Source organism: Rhinatrema bivittatum, chromosome 2 (assembly GCF_901001135.1).
Source record: "Rhinatrema bivittatum chromosome 2, aRhiBiv1.1, whole genome shotgun sequence".
Taxonomy (NCBI): Eukaryota; Metazoa; Chordata; class Amphibia; order Gymnophiona; family Rhinatrematidae; genus Rhinatrema; species Rhinatrema bivittatum.
The window spans coordinates 287,243,307-287,265,113 of NC_042616.1; the positions used below are offsets into that span (position 1 = coordinate 287,243,307).

General features: G+C 41.7%; 1 protein-coding gene across 1 annotated transcript in view; it reads left to right on the forward strand.

The window, feature by feature from the left end:
* Window positions 1-21,807, forward strand: part of CNTNAP2 (contactin associated protein like 2) — a 2,918,762-nt gene that overhangs the window by 2,613,016 nt on the left and 283,939 nt on the right. The window contains exons 16-17 of the mRNA XM_029589581.1: window positions 1,579-1,797; window positions 9,504-9,740. Coding sequence (XP_029445441.1) covers window positions 1,579-1,797; window positions 9,504-9,740 — 456 coding nt within the window. The remainder of the gene's footprint in view (window positions 1-1,578; window positions 1,798-9,503; window positions 9,741-21,807) is intronic.

A 21,807-nucleotide genomic window follows, 5' to 3' on the forward strand; every position in this document is an offset into this window, starting at 1 on the left:
TTTCAGCTCAGTCCTTTACATCCATTTATCCCCTTTATACACCCCCTACTCTAGCATAGTCCATTGCCTTTACAACACGTCAATTGGCTCCTCCTTCATCATCCCCTCTCTTGTTCATGCCTGTTACATTGCCTTTTGCAATCTCACAATTTGTTTTCCCTCCACTATGTTTCCACATAGCCAGTTTTCTCATATAGTTATATTATTGCTCTTTCTCATAGAGTTTTTATATTACCGTTTCTCTTCTCCTGAATTTTCTAAGTTCCTTAACTCCTGTTTTAACCCTGAACCAGTTCCATGTAACTCCTTTTTTCCCCGTTAACAATGTTCTATGTAAAACGGCATGATGTCCATACGAACTTCGGTATATAAAAAACTTAAATAAATCTCTTGTTCTGTTCTCTCTCTGGCTCCTCCCTCTCTCCCCAATCTTACTCCGACATCTTACTTGTCCCTCTCTCTTCCAAGTTACCATTTCGATGGCTCTTTCTCCATTGTGTGCCCGCAGGGTGTTCTATTTTGTATGTTTTACAGAATGTGCATACTGTGGACAGAGTGTGCACTATTGCAACCAATTTTTTTTGTTTATTTATTTAGATTTAGCTAATGCCTTTTCATTAATAGCTCAAGCCAAGTAGCTATAGGTATTTCCCTTGTCCCCGGAGGGCTTATAATCTAAGGGCCTGATTTGCTAAGGCTTTTCTCCAATTCTGTGTCTATGGGGGGAAATGCTTAGTAAATGACCGCCTAAGTTTGCACTTGAGGCAACGGAGGGTGAAGTGATTTACCCAAGATCAATAGGAGCGGCAAGAGGATTTGAACCCCTTACAGCCACCGATGAAACAACAGCAACAGGCAGTCATGTCCAGTCCCCAAGCGCATTATATATAGAGATACAGATTACAGTCCCCTGCTGATATTAATAAATTTGCTGTCCCATGAATCATTAGGGAGAACTTATAATAGTTATAGCCACCTACTAGTACAGTGACAATCTTTATGAGATACCAGCAATCTGTGGCAACTCACAGATGATCCAATCTATGATTTGTGTGATAGATGATGCAGCAAGATATCATGGCAACCCGTGGTAGATCTGTGGACATCAGTAATATAAAATAACAATCAAATTAGAAGATGCAACAGCCAGGTTAGTTGTCTGTTCAGAGCACTATTCAGTAATCTCAGATTCTGACTAACTGCTGTTTTACCTGAGACACAGTGAGAAAAAGAGTAACCGGTCTTGCATTAGGTAGCTCTGCTCGCTTAGTCATGATTAGCAAGAAAGATTCTTCGTGTCATGGAGTTAGTTCTGAGCTGTCATATATTCATACCATAATTTATAGTCCTACAACAATTTAGGACAGTGATAGGAGATCCACAAACCCTGTTTCCCAATCCCAAAGCGTCCGAGCGATGCCCTGTTATTCAATGAGATTGATATTGAGGAACTAATCATTTCTTGTGTTTTCCTTTTTTAACAAAAGTATTCTTCCATCTGCATCGTGTGCATAAACAAATAACCCTCTAACTATGGATGGATTTTGTTTTTTGTGTTCTTTTTTTCCTTCTATGCAGCTTTCACTGAGGTGTCTTTTTCATTTGATGTTGGAAATGGACCAGTAGAAATCATTGTCAGATCTCCCATTGCTCTTAATGATGACCAATGGCATAATGTCAGAGCAGAGCGAAATGTCAAGCAGGCCAGCTTGCAGGTAGATCAGCTGCCCCAAGAGATACGGAAGGCACCATCACAAGGCCACACACGCCTGGAGCTCTATAGTCAGCTATATGTTGGTAAGTAGCATTTGTAAATACTGTATCCATGCAAGACGCAGGTTTCTGTCACCTAAAGCAATAGATAGTATAGCTCCAGTTCAGAGCATCCCTAAACAAGAAGTCTCAAAATTAGGATACTAGATTTTTCTTTAATGATTGTAACTGTGGGTAAGTCTCCATCACTGCTTCCAACGTGGTAGAAAAATTCCAGTCAAGCAAGTTAGCCAGCTGAAGTTACCTCATTTCAGCATAAACTTGAACTATTGTTTATTAGGCACTATGAGACCCATATTCAAATGATTTGTCCATCTAAATTCTGGACTTAGGTAAACCTGGGGATTAAATATCTCCCTCTACTGGCTGTGTGGTTTAACTGGGTAAGTTATTATCTGACTAAAACTTAGCAGAATAAAACAGAGCCAGTATGAGGTCTTCCTGCTGGTGAGGCTTAAATTTACTAGGGTAATTCTGGCTGTGGTGGAGAATAGGTCTAAAGTTATATAGGTAGTTTATCTGGAGAACTTTAAATCTAACCAGCTATATTCAACATAATGCTGGTTAAGTAAAAAAAAAAAAAAAAATCCTTTCAGGCAACAGGTCCAATCTCTCACCCCCTATTCCAGCCCCCACCAAATACTTTTAAAAACTGTTAGGGTATAGCACCCGATCTGTTTTCCATCCCCCCCAAACATTTAAAACAAGTCACAGGCTATAGCAGTCCAAGGTCCAGATATTCCAGATATTAAAATTAAAGGCCCTGGCTCTAGGACCCCTCCTGCCCTCCACCCCGTCCTCCCTCACCACCTGGAATCCCTACACCCACTCTGACATCCCACCCGGAAACTCTCCAAACCTCCAAGGTCCAGCCGGGAGGCGAAAGAGCCTTGCCCCCCTCCCGCCTGCATCTAGCATCGTTCTAACAGCAGCGCTAACAGCGAATGCTACCAGTGTTGCTGTCAATCTTACTTAAGAGTGACCGTGGCAGTGTATGCTATCAGCTCATCTGTCAAAGCAACGCCAGCCACGACTGGGAGCATGATGACTCTCTATCACCTCCCAGCTCGGCCTTGAGGGGAGTTCCAGATGGATCATTAGTGTGAGTGTGGGGGTTCCAGGTGGGGTGGTAAGAAGGGGATAAGGGCAGGAGCAGGCCTGGAGCCAACCCTTTTATTTCATTTTAATATCTGGGGGAGCTTCAGGCTGTTAGGGCCTCTGACTTGTTTTTAATCTTTGGAGGATTGGGAGGGAGATCTGGCGCTGTGCCCAACATTTTTGACAGAATATTGGGGTGGGGGGAGATCAAACCTGTTGCCTGTAAGCATTTTTTAAAAATTAACCTGCTATATGTTGTATCTAGCCAATTAATGCATTGCCCATGCACATTAAAACCTTCTTACTACAAGTTTTAATACATAGACCTCTTTTGTCTCTTAGATGCCTTTTTGAAAATGTACCCACAAATGTCTAAGTATCATTTCTTAGTACGGGAGGAATCTTATTTATTTATTTGTTTGTTTTTATATACCGATGTTCGTGGGAATCTTGTGTTAGGGACAATATTTATTTATTAGATGCAGTGAATTTCCCAGTGACTTACAATTTTACAGCTCAGCATTCATTCATGCCTAACTACAGACAATTGGAGATTAGATCACTTGTTCTTGATCCCGTCCTGACTGCAAACCTATCCGGTCTTGTTTTCAGGATATCCATTATTAATATAAATGAGATATATTTGCAAACATCAAAGACCTCATATATGCAACTTTGCCTCGTGCATATACATTCTGGATATTCTAAAAGGCAAATTTATTAAGATTGCCTCCAAACAGGGTTAGGAACCAATGAATTAGATGTGATTTGGAAATTATTGTATTTGAAATTACCAATTGCTGGCCCTACAAACTGTTTCTTGTAGGCCTTTGATAGTTGCTGTTCCACAGGTTACAGACCTGTTTCTTTCTAGATTCAGCCAGCTGAGATAGGGCAGACTAAAATGATCTCTGGTGCTGTCCTTGGGGGAGGGGACGAAAACAAGGGCGACAACCCTGTGCTTCATACTTTGAAGGGGGTCTCGCACTGCCATGGCGGCCCATCCCCAACACTATAATTTCCTGTCAGCCAGCGTTCCAGTGCCTCACTGCAGTTGATTCACCCTGGGCCCCGCACCCTCCTAAGGTCAGCCCTGATGAGCGCAAAGCAAAATCATCTGCCTTTCCAGCTTCCTCTGCAGACTCCACTATGGGGCTCTCAGACTACAAGAGCTAAGGCAGCAGATTTGTGACTTCTCCTGTTGCCTTCTGAAATCTTTCTACTCTTCTTTTTACGGAGCTCTCTTCAGGATGAGTATTCTGCCTCTGCTTAGACCTACTTGCCCCTCCAATTATAAAGGCCAAAATAAAGTCCCATCAGGTTTGGCAAGCTGAGGACAAAAAATACCAGCGACATGCATGTTATTCCAAACCCCCCATCCTGCCTCTGTCACACCTTCACTCCAGCAGAGGAAACTCCATTCCACTTGCTGTTTCAGGATTTACCCTTAGCAGTCTCAGCTAACCCAAAGCATGAGATTTGCACTTGGAATCCAAATAGCTCAATCCTGAAATAGCAACAGTTTCTCCTGGGGTATGGGGTACCATCCTCAGAAGGACAATGCCGAGTTTAGACTGTCCCTTAAAGCCACAGGATCCTATCTGTCTAAGTAGCAGGCTATAAGAGTGTCTCACAAGATGCAGGTCCTGTGAACTGGCTCTGCTCATAGGATGCGGGTCTCGGATCCGGTTCCCAGTTGTGTTAGAACAAGGTAGATCCCACATTGATGATTTCAAGACTATGGCAGCACAACAACAGGATTTCAATAGCCAAGGCATGGTTTTCCAGGTGCACTCGAGCACAAAGGCTGCCACTGCTTAGTTTCTTAAGGTTCTGACTGGACTACTGTTAACTAGAAACCATCTTTCACCTCCAAAGCATTCCCACTGATCAGAGAGACTGTGGAGACAAAAAGGGCTCTTAGCCCTAACTACTATACACTTTCCAATTAAGGCTTTGCTTGCACACTCTCCCCCAGTCACAGTGCTGCAGGTCCAATAATCTTATCAAATCTAGTCACTGTGCACTGTCAGCTGCTAACCTTAAAGAAGGAAAATAATAATGATCACCAGCAATTTACTTTTAACTAGAATTAAAGTTAAAAGCTCCAACAACTACTGGGAGCTATAATTAGGGCTTATATTTTTTTGTTCTAACTGATAAATACTGATAAATCATCTAGGGTGAAAAAAAATGAAATACGTTTATTGGACAAACCTTGTCTTGCCCCCCACGCCCCAGCCTCTCTCCTCACTAAGCATTTTCTCAACCTGCCCCTACCTGCCACCTAAGCAAGGCACCTGGCCACCCTGCCTGTGGCAGGTGCTACCCTTTCCTGCTCCCCGGCTCAGGACTCTACAAGGCGAGGTGTGAGGCGTCTTGCTACCCCCTGATCTTCAGCCCCTGCTGCCACAATTGCTGCAGTCCCTGAAAGGCTTACAGGGTGAGAGGTAAGCAGAGGGGTGGGCAATGATTGGGGAATTGAGGGCTGTGCCGGACTGCAGAAATGAAAACTGTCTGGTAGCTACTTTGTCAAATCTTTTGGGGACAGAAAATAGATAAATGCTTTTATTATAGAGTGGATTAAATTAACTCCCTACTTCTTGGATTACCTCAAGTTACTATTAGACCGCTCCAACTACTGCAAAATTCCGCTGCTAGAATTTTAACAGGCAAAAAGGAAAGAGAAACCCATCACAGTTACACTTGCTGAACTTCACTGGCTTCCAATTGAACAAAGAATACAATTCAAAGCATTGGGTATAATTCATAAATTAATCCATGATGAAAAGGCCGACTGGCTTAACACAGCACTCCGCAAACATGTACCACACAGAAATCTGTGATCAGCTAATAAGGCACTACTTACTGTTCCATCTGTTAAATCAGCACGCCTCACGCAAGTAAGGGAGAGAGTTCTGTCTCTGGCTGGTCCTGTACTATGGAACTCCATGCCACTAGAAATAAGGCTGCAGAGAAATCTGAAACTATTTAAAGCAAGTCTAAAAACCTGACTTTTTAAACAGGCTTTTTATAAAGAGAAGGAGGAAAACAAATGAAAGCTAAGTAAGCACCAAGTAATCAGTTTTTTCTTTACTATCTCCAAATGAATACTAGAGTACTAACAGTTGATTTGAACCGTATAGCAGTTTTCCAACCAACAGATAAGCTTTAATTAACACATAGTTCTTTTATCGAAAATATGTTACCGTTCAATGATGGCACATGTATAATTTGCTATCTATACCAATTAACTTTTATTTCATTTTGGTGCCTTTTTGTAAACCATTGTGATGGTGAACTAACTTAAGGACGGTATAGAAGAGTTTTTAAATAAATAAATAGACAATTTGCATGCTACAGCATTCCAGACTGAGTATTTGAATTAAAAGGTACCTAGCACAAATGTTTGCACCATGAAACCACTGAGAAACATCGATTTTTAGAACTCTCAAAGAACCCCTGTTTAGCTGGAAAATGAACACCTACATGTACAATTTATAAACACCTAGAAACAGAAACAGCGATTTACAATTACTTGTCCTGTATATTCAGAGGGATAAATGTCCTGCAGAATATATTTGCTTAAAGTTATCCGGCTACATATAGCCAGATAACTTGAAAACGTAACTGGCTATGTTTGAATATAGCTGGTAAGGTTTTTAAGTTATCCTGCCTTGCAGGGATGGATAACTTTCTACTTAAATGGATATCAGTGTTGCCCAAAAAATAACAAATTCTAAGGGCCCGCAGCACGACTGTGAGCCTGCCCCCTTCCTTAAACATAAACAGCCCTGTAGGGCCCAGCAGCCCCAAAATAAACAGGTCCAAGCAGGTCTAAAGCTATCCAGCCAACCTAGTCAGATATACCTGATATTCGGCTAGGTTAGCGAGATATCTCAGCCCCTCCCTAGAATACCCCTGAAACGCTCCTTTTTAATACGGCTAAATTTGGCCGCATAAGAGGCTGAATATGCCATGTAAGCCGGATAACTTGTGAGATATCCATCTAAATGGCTTTTGAATATTGACCTCCAGAATTCCTGGGTAGGTCAGGCAGGCTAACAGTTTTCACTCTCCGATCCTCTTGGTCCTCCAGGCCCAGCAAACGTGACAACAAAAATGTTTGCATATTTTTCAGACTAGGTTGACCAAGGTTAGCTAAGCAGTGCAGTTCTGGTATTGGCTGCCAAACACCAAAGTAGGCATCTACCTGTCAACCAAAAGAAAGATGCAGTGCTGTCTTTCTTTTCATCTGCTCTACTCTGCTACTTCACACTTCTTTGTGACAGCTCACACAGAGTCTTAAAGAGACAGACTCCTGAAGAGAACAGGGCTCGTGCTTCCCCACTCTATGATCAATCGCTACTGACGTCACAGCCACCTCTCTGCTCATCCAGCATCCACAGAGTTGACAGATAGAAGCACTCAGAATCACCAAGTCTAGGCAAATCCTCCAGAGGAGTTGACCAGAATGCACATGGGTGGGAAAGCAGGATCTCTGCATCTTCATACCAACCTCAAGTTCAAGAACTGCCTGAGAATAGCCCTTCCCCATCAGAATTCAATGGACAGTTCCATGCCAGGGGAGAAAAGAGAAAGAGGAACCTCATCCCTTCTGACAATGACTGGTTGCAGTTCTTCAGAGGGCAGTCTGTGCTCCTCTACCTTCAAAATGTACAGAGGATCGCACAACAGGTTGAAGGATGTGCTGGCCCCCGGGCTGTAGGTAATGAAAAAATAACCACATCAGCAAAGTACCGACCTGTTGCGGCCCTAAGCCAAATGTGCATTAGAGTCCCTAAAAAGAAATTAGCCACACCATCCAGGCAGGATGTGCCTTCCAGCTAGCAAAATCTTGTGGCTATTTTGCAATCTTTTGTTATTACTAGAACTGATTACACAAACTCCCTAATACACTTTAAAGGCTTTACAAATTATTCAAAATTCTGCAGCCAGGATTCTCACGGGCTCCACAAAATATGATCACATTACCCCCTGTTTTGAACTCTCTGCATTGGCTTCCAATCAAGCAGAGAGTTCAATTCAAAATAATTTGCATGATTTATAGAGCATTATGCAACAACGTCCTGGCATAGTTGAGCACTTTTATTTGCTCAGAGGGCCAACTGTTGCTTGATGTTACCTAGTTTCAAAAGCATCAGGCTGTGTGAGGTAAGTGAAAGAAGCAGGTGCAGAACTTTGGAACCGGTTCCCCATTGACTTTAAGAAGGAAGGAAGCTATAAACCAGAGGTGGCCAACTCCTCAAGAACCACAAACAGGCCAGGGTTTCAGGATGTCCACAATGAATATGCATGAGATAAATTTGCATGCACTGCCTCTGTGGTATGCCAACCTACCTCATGCATATTCATTGTGGATATCCTGAAAACCCGATCTGTTTGTGGCTTTTGAGGACCGGAGTTGGCCACCCCTGCTATAAACCAGTCAGAAAAAAGCTGAAGTCCATTCCGTTCAGACAGGTTTATTATCATATATAAAACCTGTGATCTATTTGTGTTTGTCTTTTTGGCCTTCTTATGATTTTATCTGTTTTTATTGTTTACATTTTTATATGTCGTTGATTATTATGGATGTTTGATTTGTAAACCGTATAGAACTTTGGATTCTGTGGTATATAAGTTTACACTTTTGGTTAAGTTTTAAATGCTGCAAACAAGCTTCCTTTCCAGAGGAAGAAGAGAGCTCATCTCCCAGCTTCAGCTCCAAGAACATTCCAGACTTTGGCAGAATGCAGTCACAATGAGTGCCATCATTAGGTCAAATCAGGAAACATTAAGGAACTATAAGGAAAGTTTCTTTCTGCCACTTCAATATCTGACTACAAGACAAGAAAATAATATTTCTCCCTTTGTTTTTCTGATCCTACATTATGAAAGTCCTTTAATGCTTTCAGTGTGATGGGGAGCATACTGAAACAGCCACAGTTTGACACTATCCTTTGGCGTTTCAAACCATATTAAACTTCTGTCAAGTCAGAGAAAGTTTGTTCATGGCTAAATTGAAATTTTGATTGAGAAAACAAAAAGCAGCTTGTTTTGCAGAAAGCAAGACAGTGACTTTGCTTCCTCTCTCCTTTACCCCTGTCTCTCCATAGCAGTATTTTAATTCACAGTTTTTCCTCTGCAGTATATTTCTGGCAGTTTCTTCTTATTCACTCTTATTACAAACCCCCATCCCCACCCCGATGAGACAAAGACAATATATACCTTAGAAATTTACATACATTGTACTATAAACTTTGCTTGCCCCACCAACCACTCCATTCCTGAGTAATTCAACATAGTGGCCATCTCCTAGTTTTATTTCTGCTGTAAGTTTTGGTTGGGTCTTCTTTCCTGTCTCTTAATGCACTCTGGGGCCCATCTTCTTGCTTCTTGTAGGAAAGAGGAATATGGGGATCAAAATGCATCAGAGAAAAGTTAATGCAAACAAATTATGGATAACTCACCTTTGCACCAGAAAAAAAAAAAGGAAATGGGAAAAGTCAGAATTTTTTTGCGTCCTTTTGTAATTTCTCTCCATTACAATATGGGTGCTAGAAAATCACAGTTTATTAAATAGATTTCATAAAAATGTTTAATCACTTTCTTATATTCTTCCACGTTAGGTGCTGCAGGAGGCCAAAGGGGCTTTCTGGGCTGTATACGCTCTTTGAGAATGAATGGCGTGACCCTAGACCTTGAAGAGAGAGCAAAAGTCACACCAGGAGTGAAACCCGGTTGCTTCGGCCACTGCACAAGCTTTGGAATGTATTGTCAGAATGGAGGCAAGTGTGTGGAGAAATACAATGGTTACTCATGTGACTGCTCCAGGACTGCATACGATGGGCCCTTTTGCACTAAAGGTAATTCTGGCTTATTCCATAATTATATATTTTCTAACCAAAGACAAAATGCTACTGATAAACTTCCACAATTTATCCAGCTTTAAACTTACATACACAGCTATGGCACACAATTAATGTCATGGGTTCACATTAGTGTAACCAAAATCATACCTTAGGTTTCAGGTCTGGGACGAATACTTTTTATAATGACTAATATGTACATTTATTAATTTGTATTTATTTATTTTATTTATTTATTTTTAAATATTTCTATTCCATCCTTCTTATATTCAGAGCGGATTACAAAATCACACTCATAATATTTCACAATATAAAACAATATATGTCAAATTGTTACGAACATAAAATATAAAATCAAAATAATCTCTGAAACAAAGGATCAAATAAGACAGATTAGTTACTGAAGGCGATCTTAAAAAGGTGGGTTTTCAAATATTTTTTAAATATTTTGGGGTCATTATAGCTTCTTAATTCCAAAGGGAGAGTATTCCAAAATATTGGACCTGCTGCTGAGAGAACTCTTTCTCATGTTTCATCGAGGCGTATCAATTTTGGCGAGGGAATATCAAGGAGGTACTTGGTTGCTGAGCGAAGTGATCTTGCCGGAGAGTAGAATTTCATAATTGTGTTTGCCCAAGATGAATGTAGATTAAACATAAGAACATAAGAACATGCCATACTGGGTCAGACCAAGGGTCCATCAAGCCCAGCATCCTGTTTCCAACAGTGACCAATCCAGGCCATAAGAACCTGGCAAGTACCCCAAAACTAAGTCTATTCCATGTTACCGTTGCTAGTAATAGCAGTGGCTATTTTCTAAGTCAACTTAATTAATAACAGATAATGGACTTCTCCTCCAAGAACTTATCCAATCCTTTTTTAAACACAGCTATACTAACTGCACTAACCACATCCTCTGGCAACAAATTCCAGAATTTAATTGTGCGTTGAGTATAAAAGAACTTCCTCTGATTGGTTTTAAATGTGCCATGTGCTAACTTCAAGGAGTGCCCCCTAGTCTTTCTATTATCCGAAAGAGTAAATAACCGATTCACATCTACCTGTTCTAGACCTCTCATGATTTTAAACACCTCTATCATATCCCCCCTCAGCCATCCCTTCTCCAAGCTGAAAAGTCCTAACCTCTTTAGTCTTTCCTCATAGGGGAGCTGTTCCACTCCCCTTATCATTTTGGTTGCCCTTCTCTGTACCTTCTCCATCGCAATTATATCTTTTTTGAGATGTGGCGACCAGAATTGTACACAGTATTCAAGGTGCGGTCTCACCATGGAGCGATACAGAGGCATTATGACATTAAACTGTATAGTGAACCACCAGAGGTGGCAGTAGTGAGCTGGAAGAGCCCGGCTGGGCTGTAGTCCCTCAGGCACTGGAACAGCGATACCAGGATGGCTGAGCTGTAGAGAAACTGAATATAGTGAATAGGCAGAGTATGCAGAGTTCAGGAACAGAACTTTGATGGTAACACTCATACAATAGTCTCTTGAAGCAGCCCAGGGGCTGGAATGAAGTAGGTCCTCGAGGAGCGAGTACCTGGTTCCAGGGAAAGCTCTGAGAGAGAGATGGTTACTCACTGGTATTGTAGGCAGCGGTGACTTCGTAGCAGAAGTTATATTCGGTAGCAGGACCGGGAACGTGGGCCCTCGAGGAGCAAGTACCAGTTCCAGACTGCGACCTGAAAAGCAAGAGAAAGAGAGCGAGGCCTGCGAGGAGCGGGTACCCCTGGTAAAGTCCGAGGAGGCAGAGTAGCAAGGTATGTGGAGAGCGAATCCCATCCGCAGCGATACCTGGAGGAAGCTAGGTAAAGGTAACCTTTGCTAACTCGAATAGCTAGCAAAACGAAAGACCTTAAGTATCCGGTGAGGATGACGTCATCTCAGGGGGACGCCTCTGAGGTTCGCGCCACAGCTGGTACTTGAGTCGGAGCTGCACGCGTGCCCTTAAGCTTCAGGAGAACATGGCGGAAGGCAGCGTCTAGCTGGTCCGGAGATGCCAGAGGAGAACGGCAAGATGACACAGCCAAACTTCCATCAACCAAAGAGGGAGTCGCAAAAGAGGTAAGGTGGGCGGAGTGGAGACGTCGGGTAGCGACGGTCGCAACAACCACCTTCCTTCTATCTTTTTCGAGATACAAGCTCTAGAACTGAACACAGTACTCCAGGTGAAACCTTACCAAGACCTGTACAAGGGCATCACCACTTCCTTTTTCTTACTAGTTATTCCTCTCTCTATGCAGCTCAACATTCTTCTAGCTTTAGCTATCTCTTTGTCACATTGCTTCTCCACCTTCAGATCATCAGACACTCTCATCCCAAGGTCTCCCTCCCAGTCCATGCACATTAGTCTTTTATCACCCATAACATACATCTCTTTTCGATTACCACATCCCAGATGCACAATTCTGCACTTCTTAGCATTGAATCCCAGCTGCCAAATCCTCGACCAGTCTTCAAGCTTTCTTAAGTCACTTTTCATTTTCTCTATTCCTTCAGGTGTGTCCACTCTGTTGCAGATCTTAGTATCATCTGCAAATAGACAAACCTTTCCTTCTAACCCTTCCGCAATGTCGCTCACAAAGATATTGAACAGAACAGGTCCCAAAACCAATCATTGTGACACTCCACTTAACTCCATTCTCTCTTCAGAGTCATTTCCATTTTCTATTATATGCTGTCTCCTATTAGTCAACTAGTTTGCAATCCATGCCACTACCTTGGCACCTACTCCCAAGCTTCTCATTTTGTTCACAAGCCTGCTGCAGGACCGTATCAAAAGCTTTACTAAAATCCAAGTAAATCACATCAAATGCTCTTCCCTGATCCAATTCTCTAGTCTCCCAATCAAGGAAATCAATCAGATTTGTATGACAGGATCTTCCCCTAGTGAATCCATGCTGCCTCAGAACAACCACCGTATTGTAAATAGTTCACCTATCCTTTCCTTCAGCAGAGTCTCCATTAATTTTCCGACCATCGAGGTGATGCTAATTGGCCTGTAGTTTCTGGTATCCTCTCTGCTACCACTCTTGTGAAGTAGGACCACTGCCACTCTTCTCCAATCTCCCAGCACCACTCCCATTTCCAGGGATCAATTGAACAGGCCTTCCAGCGGACCCACCAGTGCATATCTTAGCTCCCTCAGTATCCTGGGATGTACCTCATCCAGCCCCATGGCCTTGTCTACTTTTAGTTTTCCTAGCTCTTCCCATAAATTTTGTTCTTTAAACCGAATTTCGTCTACCCCATCCCCATCTACGGTCTTGTCAACCATTGATGGTCCTTCTCCAGGGTGTTCTTTAGTAAATACTGAACTAAAGTATTTGTTTAATATTTCTGTCATTTCTTTGTCTCTCTCCACACGTTGATCTTTGTCTCCTTTCAATTTCACTATACATTTGAACCTTTCTCCTGTCTCTGAGATATCTGAAACATGTTTTGTCACTTCACTTTATCTCTTTGGCAATCCTTTTTTCTACCTGATCTTTTGCTTTCCTGATTTCTTTCTTCATCTCCCTCAGTTTCACCAGATATTCTTCCCTGTGTTCCTCTTTTTGGAATCCTTTATATTTCTTGAATGCTGTTCTTTTTGCCTTTATTTTTTCAGTCACTCCTTTGAGAACCAGATTGGTTTCTTATTCCCTTTCTTTTTGTTTACTTTTCCAAGTGCATTCCTTTTAAGAACTTCACCGACAGGATCCAAATGAGGGATACCATCTCTCTTCTCCCCTCCCCCATCCCCTGCTCCTGGTCCTCAAGTGTTCAGTCCTGGTCTGTGGAAATGTTGGCAACCCTATTCAGAGGTAGCACTCATATACCATTTGGGGGGGAAGAGGAAGTCTCAGCCATTGTGCAACAGTTTCACTTGGAGACAGTTTCTCCAAATGGGTTTGTTTTATGCATACTTTGACAGGAATGAACCTCATTCCTAAGCCATGGTATATTGGGATGATGTCAATCTCTGAAATGTATTGTTAATGCCCTTCTTAGAACTTGCATTGTGCCAAAGAGAGCCAGCATCTGGAGTTGATAGGTTGTAATTTTTATTGGCAACAAATTGAGGAATGCTTGGAAATTTTTCTTGATCAGATCAATGGCACCCAATATAATTGGAACTATTTCTGTATTTTTCTGCCAAATTTTCTTGATCTCTGATTGCATCTCTTGGGGTACTTAAGGATCTTTGCTTTCTCCATACAGTCCACAGAATAGTCACTGGGCACTGACACCTCTATCAGCATTGCTGTTGTTGTGTTGTTCTCCTTAACCACAATATCTGGTTTTCGCACATCGATCTTCCTGTCAGTGGGAATAGTAATGTCCCAGGTAATCATAACTACTTTGTTCTCATCCACTTTATTAGGGATGTGCTCCTAAAGTTTATTTTGTACACCAGTGTTATAATGTTTACACAGCTTCCAAGGAATAAGCCATGCTATCTTGTTTTGCCTCTCTGAATAAAATAGAGAAGAGATCAGATCCAAGATGGCTGCACGCTGAAAGCAGGAGCGGAGCGTTTTCTTGCAGCGTGGCTTAAACTATTTTCCTAACGCCAAATTTATGCCTCTGAAACGCAAAGGGAAGATAAGGGTTTTCCCTTCTATCCTCCCACCAGTGCTAGCTATGCAACAAGAAATCACCCGGTACCTCCATTCACCAGGAACACTTCCAGGAGTCGAGGAATCCTTGGAGCAAAGGTTGGAGAGAGAAGCCTTAGCCCCGGAGGAGACTACCCTGAGTCCAGATCTCAGACCAGCCCCGGTGAGGACTTCAGTTTCAGTTTCGTTGTTTCAACCCGACCCATTCTCTGAGGGAACACCTTCCGGGGTTAGTGCAGTGAATACATCTTTACCCGCTGCCCTACAGGCTTTGACACCATCGGTGGAGACCCCGAGTATACAGACGAACGAGGAGCCAGCGGTTGCTGGCCCGGGAGAAGGGGCAGCTGGGGTAAGTAACTTTGGAAGCGGCCTGCAGCTAACACAAGAATCTATCCTAGAATTTAAGCCCCTAATGATCCCTGAACGGCCTGAAGTCGTCACCAATGCTGCTATATGGGACTTGCTGGTGGGGGTTGCTACCTCTATAAATACTTTAAACAAGAAGGTTGATCTTTTAGCCTCACAAAATAATCAAGTGAACACTGATCTACAAAGGAAAGTTGAAAATATATCTGTAAAAGTTTCAACATTGGAAGTGAAGGAGCGTGAAAATGAAAAATGTAAAGTGGCTGTGGTGAAAAATAAAGAACTTTTGGCCAGAAGAGTAGAAACTCTTGAAAATGCCTCTCGCTCCTTAAATATAAGGATTCTAAATTTCCCAAGAATAATGGGTGAAACACCCTATTTTTCCTTTAAAAGATTTCTACGTGAAATTCTGTGTTTTGAAGAAGGAAATTTACCCTTGATTAATAAATGTTATTTTTTGCCAAGAACTGCTACTAACAGAATTAATCTTCAAGAAAACTTAACAGAAATTTTAGAAAGTTCAACAATCGAGGTTTTGGACAGAGCAACTCTGCTGGTTTCTTTAGTTTCACTAACAGACGTTCAGGTCATCATGAAAAATTATTTTAGGAAATTTCCAACTTCCTTTCTAAATGAAAATATAAAAATGTTCCCAGATCTTTCCTCTTTTACCCAAGAACGTCGTAGAGCTTTTCTAGCCCTACGACAAGAAGTTATTTCTCTAGGTTTCACCTTTATGTTAAAATTCCCTTGTAAATGTCAGGTAAAGAGGGGGTCTGAGGTATATATTTTTTTTACGGTTGATCAACTAAAATCCTTTATTCAATCTAACACACCCATAACCTCATCTCCCATAAATGTACAATAAATGTACCTGGTTCATGCACATTTTCCTTGTTAAATATTATTCATAATTTTGAATACCTCTCTTAGTATGTTTCGGATCTAACTGTATTTTAACTATATTGATTTATGGATTTAATGGTAATGTCATTTTTATAATGAATTGTTTATTACTCAATGTAATTTCAACTTATGACTTATTTCTTTGACATCCATATTGTTTGCCGTAATTGCAAAATATCCACATTTTTTGTAATTTAAAAAACTGATAAATAAAGAATTTAAAAAAAAATAAAATAAAATAAAATAGAGGAGGAGGAATAGCCTAGTGGTTAGAGCAGTGGGCTACAAGCCAGGAGACCAGGGTTTGAGTCCCGCTGTCACTCCTTATGACCTTGGGCAGGTCACTTTAGCCTCCATTACCTCAGGTAAAAACTTACAGGCTGATACAGTAAGGATGCAGTAGTGCCAGGCACACCCTTGCTTGCTGCACGCACAGTTCGGATCACATACTGCTCAATACGGTATTTAAATGGCATGCAAATGCAAGCTGCATCCATGAAGCACAATCCATTTTACTGTATAGAGTGCTATACAGCACCTATACAGTATCCTGGGTGCACTGTGACCTGAGCGCCCGGATGGACCTCCGAGGTCACGGCGTTCGCTCATGAGCCTTCGCTGCTTGAGCGCCCAAATTGGACGTGCATTCATGCACCTTCGCCGGCGTTTGGGCACTTAAGGGTCAGGGGTGACGTCACAAGCTGCAAGATGGTGCTGGGGAGGCAGTGAGCAGCGGAATGGAGGGAGGCAGGCAGGCGATCCGGAGCTGCTCCGCATGCAGAAAAGGTAGGGGAGCCGCCGACCTGCCCCCTCCCGTGCACCACCCCCCCCCCCCCCCCCGGCCCTGGCTCCGCCGCTCTGGCAATCTTCCAGTTGCCTGCCGGTGCAATTTTTTTATCACACAAATACCCCCACCTGGTACTTATATTTTATATAGGGTATTCTCTGTAAACCCACTCAAGATTTACATTTAATTTTATTAATTGTCGTTTTGTTAAATCAAATATAATAGGAGAGCAAGGGATGGTTTCATATATTAATGGGCTACCTCCTCGGTGCCATTGTTATTCTAATCATTAACACACTCACCAGCCTCCAATGTTTTTATTCAAAATTGTGTTATTAAAAATCTCATGAGATGGGCTACAGAAAAACCCCTTTATTTTTTTGTTTTTTATTTCATAATGTGAACTTTAATAAAATGTCAATTATTTTCTTTCGTGTCAATAACACAATTTTGAATAAAAACATTGGAGGCTGGTGGATGTGTTAATGATTAGAATAACAACGGCACCGAGGAGGTAGCCCATTAATATATGAAACCATCCCCTGCTCTCCTATTAAATTTGATTTAACAAAACGACAATTAATAAAATTAAATGTAAATCTTGAGTGGGTTTACAGAGAATACCCTATATAAAATATAAGTACCAGGTGGGGGTATTTGTGTGGTATGTTACATATTCACTTTGTGAGGATCTCATTTGGAAATATTGTTAGATTGGTGCAATTTTTTTGGTATGATGAGCTCGCACCGCCTGTACGTCCCATTTGGGTGCTCAGGCCAGCGAAGGTGCCTTGAGCGCCCAAATTGGAAGTATAGGCATGCGTTCATGCATCTTCACCGGCGGGGGCTGCTGGAAGCCGCCTCGCGGAGAGCGTCCGATCCGCCCCGGGCTGCTGAAGTGGGAGAAGGAATGCTGAAAGAGAAAATGAAGGGACAACATGAGCCAAAGCGGAAGAAGGAATGCTGGAGGAGAGAGTGAAGGGTTGTGAGCCAAAGCAGGAGAAGGCATGCTGAATGAGAAAGTGAAGGGACATTTGTGAGTCAATGTCCCTGTCCCTGTCAGCGCGGGCCCGTACGGGAGACCGGCACCCATGGACGCGGCCAGGGCAGGTGAGCAGGGGGTGGGGGAAAGTTTGCCAGTGAAATTTCACGGGCAAACTTTACCAGCTACCCTCTAACGCAGGGGTAATGGTAGGCGGTAATTTAGCAGGTTAAAGACGCGGCTAAACTGCAGGTTAAAAAGGCGATAGTCGGGGCGCACGTTACTGAATGGGAGGGAATAGCTAATCGGAGCGTTCACATATCATATACATGCCGCGGGCGGAAAGGGTTACCCGTTGATTTAAAGAAGCGGTAAGGATGGGTTAAAAGGGATAGTGAATCGCAGGTTGGACTTACGCGGCCAAATTGCGGGTACAAAGCGGGTTAGAAACGGGGGGTAATCGCGGCCACGCTTTACTGTATCGGCCTGTTATTTATTTATTTAAAAGCTTTTCTATACCGTCATTCGTAGTCACATCACAACGGTGTACAATATGTTTACGTCTGTTTGACAATCACATATTCAGTACAAAATAAGATGATCTTAAAACTAAACAATACAAAATCACAAAACAATTAAAACTTATTAAACTACTCTAAAAAACTAAAATAACCATAAAATGAAACTTAAAACATATTAATGTTAGATTGTAAGCCCTTTGGGGATAGGGAAATACCTACAGTACCTGAATGTAAACTGATGTGATATCTCAGATTGAATGTCGGTATATATAAATAAATAAAAGCCTTCTTATATCAGCACATCACATTCTGTGATGAGATCTGTAATCGTTTCCAGTTCTCTTCCGCAGAATCTGCATTTGTTTGTTTTACCTGTCTTTTCTATAGTGGCTGTGAACCATCTTGTCTGTAGTCCACTGTCCTGTACTGCAATTACCAATCTCTCACCTCTTCTCAATCACTGCTGTGTCAAATCTTGGTCCACGTGAGGTTACTGAAGTAGCTCTCTGTACTTCCCACTGTGCTTATACTTCTGTCACTGTGCTTATACTTCTTCCTGTTCCAGTTCCTTCTTTGTTTGCTAGTCTGATTCTTTAAAGAGTTTCTCTTGTTTTGTTAATTCTTTAACTTCTTCACCTTCGTGTATTGGTGGATTTTCAGTCATTCCCTGTATTCATTAGAACGATTGTCCTAGCTGAAGGACTGAGACTGAGGATGCTTGCTCACTTTCGTACTTCTGCACTTTTTTAGCATTTGGGTCTGTTGATGCCATTAAGTATGCCTGAAGGTATATAATGGTAGCTCTATAGATGCAATCAAGTTCATTAAGACCCATGCCACCTTCAGTTCTAGGGATGTACAATCTCAGCATTCATTGGTTCTTATGAATTACCTGATGGTCATAAAGGAACATTCTTGTTTGTACATCCATTTCTTCAAGATATTTATGAAGCCAGTCTACTATTCCAAAATTGTATGATAATGCAGTAATTGAAAGCTGGTTAAGTCTTATTTTGTGCTGTATATCAGTTTCAATCTCCTATGGTATTCTTTACTGATCTTTTCTCTCAATACTATATGCAGACTTTTTCCACCTTCTTCTGTTCCTAGTTGTTTATATACACCTTCCTGTTCCAGTTCCTTTATATTGCAATATTTAGTCACAGAGATGTTTTCAGTTTTGCTTAATTTTCCTTTAAGAAAAGTTGCCTTTGCACGTTTGTGCCAAATGTCATCCTGATGTCATCTGAGAAACTCTTCATCACATGAAGTTGTTCTGCTAAATGATCATCACAAGAACCATAAAGTTTCAACTCATCAACAAAAACAGTACATGAGGGGATTGGTCGCTGTAGGATCAAAGCTTAACTCCATATCCCATAGAAACGATGGCAGAAAAGGACCAAATGGTCCATCATCCATCCGGTCTGCCCAGCAAGCTTTTTATGGTGGTATCAGCCACACCTTGCAGGTTCCAAGTTTCTCTTAAGGGTAATAACTGCCGCTCTGTGCAGTTTTCCCCAACCCTTATGATAACATAAAAGTTTTACTGCTAGTAACATTGTTACTGGGTGATGAGCCTCCTTGAAAATTCAGACAATGCTGCTTGGTGCTTTGCTTATGGACTTGGCTGTAGAAGCTATGCTGTGCTTTTCCCCTTATGTCTATGGATCAGTACCCCAGACCTTAAAAGTCAGGACTTGTGTTGGTGGTTGTCCAAATCCAATTCCTTTTCCACCCCCCACCCAAATAGTTAATGAGAACAATCAGTTGATTTAATGCCAGACAAAACAAAAACCGTGATGGAGAATCTCCCTGAAATATTCCTTGCAGGAACTTAATATTGATAACATAATGTCCATCCTCTTAATTCAGATGGAGTGTAGTCTGCTACATTTTCATGGTGAACTTGATGTACTCTATTCATACAGGATTTACCTTGTATATTCAAGACAATTTATCAGAGAGTGTGGGAGGCTATCAAAGGCTTTCTTATAATCAATCCGTGCTATACTGAGGTCATTATGGCTTTATTCAGCATCAGCTGGTCTTTGGCTCCATATACTCTTTTGTTACCATTTTGTTTTATTGCCAAAATTTTATTAGAATCAATGTGGTGATAATATTCTGTTACATCGATTGCAGTGAACAGCCTGTAGATTGTAAACAAGCAGGTTATTGGTTAATAGTTTAGGGGACATCATTTGACTCTCCCTATGGCAGAAGTGTTCTTCCTGTTATTAGCCATTGTAGAAACATAGAAACATGATGCAGAAAAAGACTGTATGGCCCATCCAGTCTGCCCATCCATCCAATTAATTTAGCATTATAATTCTCATCACTTCCTTGGAGATCCCTTGTATTTATCCCATGCTTTCTTGAATTCAGATACTGATTTTGTTTCTACCACTTCCATTGGTAGGCTGTTCCACACATTCACCATCCTCTCTGTAAAGAAAGATTTCCTCAGATTACTCCTGAGTCTGCCCCCCTTTCAACCTTATCCCATGACTCCTCGTTCTAGAGCCTCCTTTCCATTGAGAAAGCCTCACTTCCTGTGCATGGAAACCTTCACGATATATGAATGTTTCTATCATATCTCCCCTATCTCGCCATTCCTCTAGGGTATACATGTTTAGATATTTAAGTCTATCCCCATTATGCTTTAAAATGAAAACCACTGACTATTTAAGTAGCCATCCTCTGGACTGACTCATCCTGTTTATATCCTTTTAAAGGTGCTGTCTACAGAACTGTACACACAGTATTCCAAGGGAGGTCTCACCAGGGACCTTTCAGAGGCAATATCACCTCCCTTTTTCTGCTGACCATTCCACTTCCTGTGCAGCCAAGCATCTTTCTAACTTATACCGTCGTTTTATCCACCTGTTTGGCCACCTTAAGATCATCAGATACAATTAATCCTCAGATCCCACTCTTCCTTTGTGCTTAGAAGAATTTCACCTCCAATATTGTATCTTTCCTTTGGATTTATGCATCCTAAATGCATTACTCTGCATTTTTTAGCATTAAATCTTAGCTGTCATACCTTAAACCATTCCTCAAGCTTTGCTAGATACCTCCTCGTGTTTTCCACTCTTTTCTAGCTGTCCACCTTGTTACAGGTTTTCGTTTCATTGGCAAAAAAGACAAACCTTTCCCAACAATACTTCCATTATGTCTGTCACAAAAATGTTGAAAAGAACCGGTCCAAGGACCAATCCCTGAGGCACACCGCTAGTAACAACCCCTTCCTTAGAGAAAACTCCATTTCCCATCACCCTTTGTCACCTTCCACTCAGCCACTTTCTAACCCAGGCAGTCACTCTAGGATCCATACCAAGTGTGCACAATTTATTTATAAGTCTTCAACGTGGAGCCATATCAAAGTACTTGATGACATCCAAGTATACTACGTCTAGCACTTTCCCGTGATCCAACTCTCTGGTCACCCAATCAAAGAAATTGATTAGATTTGTCTGATAAGATTTACTTCTGATAAAACCATGCTGCCTTGAATCTTGTAATCCATTGGATTCCAAAATTTGCACTATCCTCTGTTTTAGCAGCAATTCCATTAGTTTGCTCACCACAGAGGTCAGACTACCTGGCTTGTAGTTCCTAGCCACTTTCTTACTTCCACTTTTAAGAAATGTGTAATTAATTCTGGCTGTCTGATCAATTGGTTTATGCACTTAGCCAGAACTTGGTGAAGAGCAGTCAAATATTTGAACTCAAAGTTGGGCTCTCCATCAGGGCCAGGGCACTTCCAATTTAGGGCTCATTTTAATCTGGCTTCCAGTTCAGTCATTGTAACTTCTCTCTCCACCCCCTCCACCCAGTTCCATTTGTTCAGACAGGGCAGGCTTCAAGGCACCTTTGAA